The sequence below is a fragment of the Peromyscus californicus genome, unplaced genomic scaffold, assembly GCF_007827085.1.
Source record: "Peromyscus californicus insignis strain IS unplaced genomic scaffold, ASM782708v3 Scaffold_6__1_contigs__length_162567912, whole genome shotgun sequence".
Classification (NCBI taxonomy): domain Eukaryota; kingdom Metazoa; phylum Chordata; class Mammalia; order Rodentia; family Cricetidae; genus Peromyscus; species Peromyscus californicus.
The window spans coordinates 148,984,394-148,994,043 of NW_026294584.1; the positions used below are offsets into that span (position 1 = coordinate 148,984,394).

General features: G+C 44.8%; 1 protein-coding gene across 2 annotated transcripts in view; it reads right to left on the reverse strand.

Moving 5' to 3' along the window:
• Gucy2c (guanylate cyclase 2C) overlaps positions 1–5,896 on the reverse strand; it is a 72,233-nt gene extending 66,337 nt beyond the window's left edge. For both annotated transcript variants that reach the window (XM_052721701.1, XM_052721700.1), the window contains exon 1: positions 5,445–5,896. In XM_052721701.1, the coding sequence (XP_052577661.1) occupies positions 5,445–5,658 (214 nt within the window). In that variant the 5' untranslated portion in view covers positions 5,659–5,896. The remainder of the gene's footprint in view (positions 1–5,444) is intronic.
• Positions 5,897–9,650: the final 3,754 nt, after the last annotated feature.

Genomic DNA, 9,650 nt, shown 5'->3' on the forward strand with positions numbered 1-9,650 from the left:
GTAGACTGAGGACTAGCCACTCTCCAGGACTCCCTGGGACTCTGGCACCCGATTGGGACTTCTGAGACCTCCAGTCTCATGGTCTCACTGTCAGGAGATGGCCTGTGTTGGATTATTCAGACCACAGCCTGTGAGTCACTCCAGTCAATCCCTTACTAATATATAGATATATGTTAGTTCATTCTATCAGTCTGTTCCTCAGAGAACCCTGACTGACACAATATCCAAGTTTAGCTTTGAGTATATTCTAATTCTGAGTTCTTCTTTTTCTCTCTTTCCCCTCTCTCCCACCTTCCCTAAAATTTTCTTTCTCTCATTTTATAGAGATATAATTTACCCATCGTAGAACTCATCCATTATGACAATCTGGATGAAAGTATGATTTGATAATTTTCAGTGTATGTATAGAGAAGAAATCACCATGGTCCAGTGTAAGAACACTTTCATTCTGTTCACAGCTCTCGTCTTTTCATAACTCTGGCTTTGCAAGCCTCCATCATGGACCGGAAAGCATTAGGAAAGCAGATCCAGATGGAGCCTTGTTCTTCCGTGTTCCCAAGTTGCTGCTCCCTCATGTGAGGTACACTCCTCCTTGGTCTCTGCTTAGCATCCATCCAACAGTCAACCCGTGGCTACTCCACTCCTGCAATGTTCCCTGAACTCTCCTGTGAGCTCACGGCATAGCGTTGAGTAAAACCAGACCCTGGCTCCCTGAGGTCTACATACGCTCCTCCTGGAGACCGCACAGATTGGTGCCGGTGCCGCTGGCGCGGTGATGGGAGCCCTACTCTGGGTGCCAGGACCTGAGAGATGTCAGAATGTGAGCCACACAAAGGTACCGTTTCTGGATATGGGACACACAAAGAACAGACAAGGGCCATCCTTGGCATGTCTCAGAAGCAACAGGTAAGCCCGAGGACTTGCTGTTAGTGAACGAGGAGTAGACTAGACATGGGTGGTACTGAAAGATCATATAAGGCATGTGTGTGCACTTCCTTGTAGAATGGGATAGTTCTGAGCACTTTGAATAAGGAAATCATAATATCTCACTCTCATTTTTAAAGGATTTCTGGGGGGAGAGCAGATTGTGCAGAACAAAAAGAGGAGCGGGGAGGCTAGTTAGGGGCTGCTGACAACTTCGACTAGCTTGGAATAAACGAGTAACAGCAAGCTGAAGGCAAGAGGGAGCTGCATTTTGAGTAGATTTGGAGGGCAGAGCCAGTAAGAAACGGCTTGTGGATGCTTTTTGAGAAAAAGAGAGTGCAGGTGTCCCGAGGAAGTGGGTGACAGGACTGTTACCAGGGAATGAGGGACGGATCGGGGAAGGGCGTGTTCCGGAACGGAACGGAGTGGTGCTGAAGGAAGCAGGAGCTTTGACGGGAAGCCAGACTTCTTACACCTCACACTTGAGAAGTGGAGACAGGAGGATCTGGAATTCATGGTCCACCTAGGCTACATGAAAACCTCTTTTTAAACACAAAACTGTAAAAGAAAACAAAAACTCGCCAGGTGTACATTTTGGATGTGGGAATAGTTGCCAGCGCAGGTACACTTAGTGATTTTAAAATGTCAGGAAAACAGTCTGAGCCCAAAGCTGCATCGGGAGCACCATCCCATTGGCTCATGTGAAATAAAGAATGGGCTTTGACGTTGAAACCGTGATTGCCTAGACCTGTACCACCAGAGGCCAGAAGAGGGCATAGGATGCCCTGGAACTGGAGTTTTAGATAGTTACAAGCTGCTATGGGTGTTGGGAACTGAACCCAGATCCTCTGCAAGAACAGCAAATGCTCTTAGAGACTGAACCATCTCACAGCCTAGAACATCACTCTTGGTTTGAGACAGGCTTTCTCTATGTGTAGCCCTGGCTGTCCTGGAACTCACTCTGAGGACCAGGCTGGCCTCAAACTCAACAGAGATCCACCTGCCTCTGCCTCGTGAGTGCTGGGATTAAAGTGCCTGGCTTAGAACACCACTCTTTATATTAAACATTTCCCAAAGCCAAAATGACCTGTGTTTATCCATGCTTGGGGTGTTTAGATAACAGAGTTTCTATATGTAGGTGAAGATAAAGTCATGCTGGTAAAATTCCTGGGTGTTGCTAAGTACCACATCTTAAAGATAATTAAAAGCTGGCAGAACTATTTGAACAGAGATTTCTCTGAAATGTTGGTCTCCTTACAGTGACAGGAAAGCTTAGAACAAATGTGGAATGGCCTTCTGGAAGTCAGCAAACCCCAGTGGTGTTATGAGGGACATGCTGTGTGTTCTTGCACAAGCCATTTGAATCTCCCTGACTTTGGTTTCCATACATGTAAGGGTAAGGTCAAAACCAGGTTTGTTAGACATGACACATTTGAATGATATCTTTAAAAGAGTAAAGTCTACCCAAAACGGAAGAGGTTCTTTAGAGCATTTAAAAGTATGTGTTCCTAAAAGTCGAGGCCTCCCTCTCCCAAGAATAGAAGCAATTCTGCCCTACAGTGGCTGCAGAAATGCAGCCGTTCCATTAGAAAGCAGGCTGAGCAAGCCATGGGGAGCAGGCCAGTAAGCAGCACTCCTCCGTGGCCTTTGCATCAGCTCCCACCTCTGGGTTCCCGGCCTGACTTCCCTTGATGATGGACTATAAGGTGTAAGATGAAATAAACCCTTTCCTTCCCAGGTTGCTTTTGGTCATGGTGTTTTATCACAGCAGTTGAAACCTTAAATAAGACATCCCCCAAGTAATGTTTTCCATCCTTATCCTAGCTACCCCCCGGCCCCACCAGTGAGCTAGGTCCTCAGAAGATGGGAGAAAGCTGAAGAATTTACAGGGGTCTCAGAGCTCTCAATCTCCTCCCTGGGGCTTTGAGCATGGGGTTGGGCCAATATGAAGTGGCGTCTGCATGCTGAGGTCTGGGGAGGAAGGGCCTCAGCACATGAGACCATACACAGGGTGTGGACTGTGTAGTTAGCCGTGGGACACATATCCTCAAGGAGCTGAGGCCTTGGGACTAAAGGAATCTTTTTTTCATGTTATTTCTACCATTTCCCCACAGTACTTTCTAATTATTCTTCAATATCCACATAGCTTTACTGAGTCCTAAAAACAAACAAACAAAAAACCTGATCATTTATGTTGGGATATCACATACAATCTTTAAATTATCAATATTCCCAACATAGCCCTCATACAGTGTTTTAAGTTAGTTTCCAAATGACATGCTTGACATATTTAGACAACAACCTGTCTTTCTCTTTTCTAACGTGCTCCATCTGTGTTTAGTATGTATGATCATATTACAAATGGGTTATCAAGTCCCGGCTTCTAGGCATCTCTATTTCTTCTTCCACCTCTATGCAACTATCTACGTATGAACCCAGTCTCCCACCTCCGCGTTATAACTGTTACAGATGAGAGGAGATGAGTGAAAATGTCACTCCATTGGTAAGTGGTGGAGCAGACTTTCTAATTCAGGCTGCATGAACTCGGATACCGAGATGTGAACCAATCCCCTTCACTATCTATTTGGTGCATCAGGCAACATGTTCTTTTAATGACATCAACACTATTCCCAAAGGCACTAAAACAACTATCATTTACTGAGTACTCGGTGCTGGAAGTCCTTCCCTAGGTTTTCTCATTGAATCCCCACTTTACCCACACACCGTGACTAACATTTATCCTGGTTTTATAAATGAGAAAACTGAGTTTCAGGAAAGCTAGGTAACTTGCTTCAGGTTGTACAGGTGGTAAATAGTCAGGAATGCGAACCAAATTCTATCAGAATGGACATTTTTTTTTTTTTTTTTTCGAGACAGGGTTTCTCTGTGTAGCTTTGCGCCTTTCCTGGGACTCACGTGGTAGCCCAGGCTGGCCTCGAACTCACAGAGATCCGCCTGGCTCTGCCTCCCGAGTGCTGGGATTAAAGGCGTGCGCCACCACCGCCCGGCCAGAATGGACATTTTTGCTGCTGATAATATCCCACTGCTTTGTCTTGGTGAGAAGTGTAGTTAATGGTGCGTTATTTACAGTGGCAATGTGATACACTCGTGGGACTCAGACAGAAACGGATCTACATCTCATTTAAATTGACCTTATGCAAAGTGATGGACATGGCAACCCTACAGGGTTGCGGTAACTGAAGAGATGGTGTGATGAAGTTCTCCAGAACTTCCCTAGCACATGACAGACACTCAGGAGACAAATGGAGTCTCAGAGAGATGGAGATGCTTAATACAGGATGACACAGAGAAACTTAACCCAAGTTCTTAGAGTTCAAACTCAGCATCCTTCCCATTGGACCACCCTGCCTCAGTAAATATGTGTGTGTTATTACATGACCTCAGTAAATATGTACATGTTATTACACAGCCTCCTAGCTCTACTACAGGTCTGGCTCAGACTGGTTCATATGCGTCTGAATCTAGTTTGAACACAGCTGGGAAGATGACGTATGTGCACAGAAGTAAGTTCTTATTTATATATGACCCTTGCTCTCAATCCCACAAGATTTTAAACAGAAAATTAAATACACGCCATCTTTAAGACCAAAAGTAACCATTAGGATGTATCAAGTACTTATTGACTCAGTAATTCTATTTGTGGTAATGTAGTCTCAGAGAACAGAGAAAACTATGTATAAGAAAAAGGTTTGTAGTATTGTAAAAATAACCACAAGAAATTAAAAACAATTAGATATTTTTCTACAAGAGAATTTTTAGATAATTTAGGAGGTATCTAGTCTAAGGGACACCTTGAGAGCATTCACATGATGACTAAGAAAGTCACTCGTGGGATAATGTGATGTGACACAGAGGATGCACAATTGTCCTGGTGCCATCCTGATCATCATATTCCCCCAAGCAAGACACCAAGAAAGAGTATACAGGCGCTGCACAATTATTGTAGGCTCTTGTTTTTCCTTCACATATTTTATGTCAAATCATAAAACTGACTTTCAGTTATAAAAGGTAAGGTCAAGAAAGGCAACAACTAATTCAATTGCAAACTTCTAACCCTGGTTATATCTGCTAGTGAGAGCTATGGGAGGTAGAAAGAACATACATGGCCAGAGAAAAATCTTTCTATGGACGAAGGGTCCAGAGAAAGGTTCAATACCTGTATGAGTTTCTCCCTTCTTGACCAGAAACCCTCTGAGATCTCAGGTCCAGCCCACATCTTGCATCTGATTAGCTATGGAAGGAAGCATGGTGTCTCAGGCTGGGCGAGAGACCTAGTTTTAAGTGGGGCATGTCACTGCTGTGAAGGCTTTACCTTTTCTTCCAGCAGGGTGGGGTGGACCATCAGCTCACTCCAACCCCTCTCTCCCAGGAAGAAAACGATGGGGTTTTTGAGATAAACTTAGTGGAGTTTGGACAGTCAGGCAGTCTGCAAGGTCTCTGCCCAGAAGCCTAGCAAGGGATGGTACAGAGAAAGGAGGATTCCGTCGCCACATTCTTACCAGCTTCACTCAGGCGCATTCGAACTATGTCCAGGCCTTCATTCACAGCGTCCCTCAAGTTGTCCAAAGGTTCTTTGTAGGCTGAATTGTTCATCATCAGGACACTGATCTGGTAGTTACCATCATGGCAGTTCTGCCTCACCTGGTTCCAGACTGTCTGCCCAGGCTGGAAGAGCAGTAACCACACAGCCAAGGCCAGCAGTGATGTCTTCATGACCCAGCTCACCTCAGCACCATGCCCCCTGGAGTTGATTGCTTGTGGAGATGCAGTGAGCCCCTCTGGACAGCCACTAGCAGAGTCTCTTGGTCCTCTCTTCCCCACACACCTTTCTGGTCTTGCCACACTGGTCACAGGGGCTGTGGGACTCAGCCTGCCTGCCGGTAATTAGCAGGTACATTATGGCTGGAGGTAAAGCAAAGTTCACTTTGTGTGTTTGCACACAGAAAGGTCAGAGCTATAAACAGCAGGATTACCAGGGCCTCGTCCAATAAAAATACACCAGTCCGTGACACATGCCTGGGAAGAGAGAAGAGGAAGGGAGCAGTATATTTTACATAACAAGTTTTATGAAATGGAAAATAAAGGTCGAAGGGCTTATGGAAACATACACGTGATGGCCCACTAGTACTTTAGCTCCAGCTGCACATCAAAATGGAAACCTCTACCAGGAAGAGCTGTGTGGTGTGCATCCATCATGCAGCGAGCCTCCATTTCTCGCTCCTTCAGTAGCAAGGCTCTGGGGACACAATCGTGAGTCATGTGGATACGTGAATGTCCTTGTGGATCATGCACTCACGATCTACTGAGGTAGACAAACATCAGACCAGTGGATAGCTGAGGTCAACAGTGAGAAAAGTAGAGAGTGCTTTGGGAACACGCGGAAAATTAACATCATCTATTCCAGAAAGTGAAGGAGGCTTCCCTGAGACTGTAAGTGTCCCTAAGCTGAGCTCTAGGGAAATGGGCACTAGCTGAATGGCAAAGAAGAGAACATATGCTGGGCGGTGGGAAGGGGCGAGGTGTGTTGGAGAAACTGAGGACACAGCCCGGCTGGCGTGCACTGAACTACTACAAGTCAGGTGGCAATAGGCATCAGAAGAACAGGCTGCGGAAGCAGGCCGTGGGCTGAAGAAGTCATAGAGGGGACTTTACAGGATGAATTTTTTGTTTTAAATTTGTGATGCTGAAGATTTAACTTAGTCCCCTACATGAATCAAGTAACTTAAAATCTGTATGTGCATGTGTGTCTGTGAACATGTCATGGTGCACATGTAGAGGTCAGAGGGCAGCCTTTAGTGTCAGTACTAATGTTCCAGCTCGAGACAGGGTCTCTTTGTTTGCAGCCGCGTACAGTAGTAAACCATCTGCCTGGGAGTCCCCCTGTGACTGTGCAGGGGTCACGCATGTGCACTACTGCGTCTGACTGCACGTGGGCTCTGGGGATCCAAACTCAAGTTTTTACACTCGTGTGGCAAGCTCCCTACTTACTGAGCCAACTCCTCAGACTGTAGCTTGAGTTTTCCTGCCTGGCCCACAGTCAGGACAAATCTCTATCACCTGCCAGTCCCACAGCCACTCAGACCCGACCAAGTAAACACAGAGACTTATATTGGTTACAAACTGTATGGCCGTGGCAGGCTTCTTGCTAACTGTTCTTACAGCTTAATTTAATCCATTTCTATAAATCTATACCTTGCCACATGGCTCGTGGCTTACCTGCATCTTCACATGCTGTTTGTCATCATGGCGGCTGGCAGTGTCTCTCTGACTCAGTCTTCCACTTCCCAGCTTTATTCTCCTCCTTGTCCCACCTATACTTCCTGCCTAGCCAATGGCCAATCAGTGTTTTATTTATTGACCAATCAGCAATACATTTGCCATATAGAACATGCCATAGCACTTCCCCCCCCCCCCTTTTTTTTTCAAAAAGGAAGGTTTTAACCTTAACAAAGTAAAATTACATATAATTTGGGAATTTGGGCGTAGCATCTCTTACTACTTCCTGCTGGAGGGGGGCACTGTGTCTTATGGGGACACAAAGAAAATTTTAGGATTATGGAATAGTCCATGAGGGTGTATCGTCTGAGCCAGTTGCCTTCAAACCATTCTGGATGTTGGATCATCTGGGCCATGGTGTCATCGGAGACCTTTCAGGGGGTCTTGGCTGGTCAAACCTGATGTATCTTAATCTGGAACAAATCCATAGCCTTTGGCTTTCTGTGGGAACAAAAGCAGAGTCTCCTTTCCAAAGCAACATATCCTTATATTCAAATTTTGAAGTCAAGGTACCTTTAAAATATACATATTGGTTTAACTCAGCTTCCTTTACAATCAAATATCTCTCTGCAGTTAAGAATCCCAAAAACAACACAATCCAGATTCTCTGTGTAATATTCATCTTCACGTGGCTTATTTTTTATATTAATTTTACTGTCTCTTTAAAGACTTTATTTTTTAAAACTATGTATTTGTTTATATAACTGTATATATCACCTTTTTTGTCTCTTTCAAGCCTACGTATATTTTACACACATTTTAAACTATTACATCTGAATCTGTCTTATTGTGAATCTATTGCTTTAAACTGCAGCAGCTGTGGCTGCTGGCTCCGCCCACCTCAGCTTCCCAACATGGCCATTTACCACCAGCTCTGGGAGCTATTGTGGGTCTATGCTTTTATCCAAGCAGCGTGTAGTCCAGAAACCTCTTTTTTTGTTTTGTACCTGCAAAGGCTAAATCCACCATGCAGCTTAATGTGCCACTTGCAGAGGCCTCATTCCCACCATACAGCAGGCCGAGCGTGCAGGATAGGAACCTGCCAGTAGCTCAAACCAGCAGCTGCCGCTCATTTGAGAGAGACAATTAGGAAGCTGTTTTTAGCTCCATTTTAGAATCTTTTCTCTCAGTTTTTAGGTAGAAACTCTTGCCCCACGTTGGGCGCCAAATGTAGATGTATCCAACCTTCTTATTAAATAAGAAACACAGAACCAATGCAAAGAAGAAAGCCAAGAGGTCAGAGCTAAGAGCTAAAACCTTACCTTTCCTCCTGCGGTGGTCCTACCTCTCCGAACCAGAGCTACCCCTGTGTTAAAGTCTTTATATAGAGTTCCTGTCCTGCCTTCTCATTGGTTGTAAACCCAACCACATGACCGCCTCCTCATGGCCTATCTGTATAGGCCTCCAGGTTTTCCATGATTGGTATTAAGATTAAAGGCATGTGTATCCAATAATGGCTGTATCCCTGAACACACAGAGACTTACCCAGCTCTGCCTACCAAGTGCTGGAATTACAAGCGTACGCTACCACTGCTCTGCTTTCCTATGGCTTGCTAATAGCTCTGACCCCCGGGCAACTTTATTTATTAACATACAAATAACATTTTAATACAAATAAAATATCACCATATCAGACCACCATGTGACTTTTGAAAAGACGACTCATGTGTCAAGGAGGAAGTGTCCTAGAGAGGGGCAAGCACAGAGTCACAGAATTCCTCAGGAGTCTGTTTCTGTGGTACACATGAGTTAAAGGAGACCTGGGGGAAGATGGGTGCAGTGGAGATGGGCTCAACTCATCTAAAAAGTGAAAGAGATCGACTTGATGTTCTATGAAATTTGAGCTATCAAGGAGAGGAAGGACTCAAGGGTGACATCTGAAAGGCTCAGCAAGGTTGCTGTCAGAGCTGTTTGCTGAGCGCTAGGATCCTGAAAGGGCAGCAGATTTCACAGAGATCATGACTTCCATCTCGGGACAGGTTGATTTTATACCCGTCTGTGCAGATGTGAGAGGAGAGCTTACATTTAAATCGAGGTTAGGGAATAAAAACAGGCCCTGGTGGGTCAAACCATCATTGCTTCCAACATTGGCTTAAAATTGGGGAAATAAGTGTGTTAATTATCAGTATGCATCTTTCATAGAAGTAATTTAAATTGCATTTTCAGTCTTTCCAAGCAAAGTATTTAAACCATTGGTAAATCCAACCAATCTAAATAGAAGTAAGCTCAATGAAATTTATAAAATCTATACTGCAACCCCTTACAAGGTCACTTGAATGGCCTTTCTGGGATGCCTGTTTCCTAGCTGGTGGCATCCATCTTTCCAGGACCTTCAGGGATATGGTCTTCTTGAGGATATAGCTTGGGACAGACCCTGTGGGTGATTATAGGCAGGAATTCTGCCTTCTGGCACAGGATTAGGGTTGCTT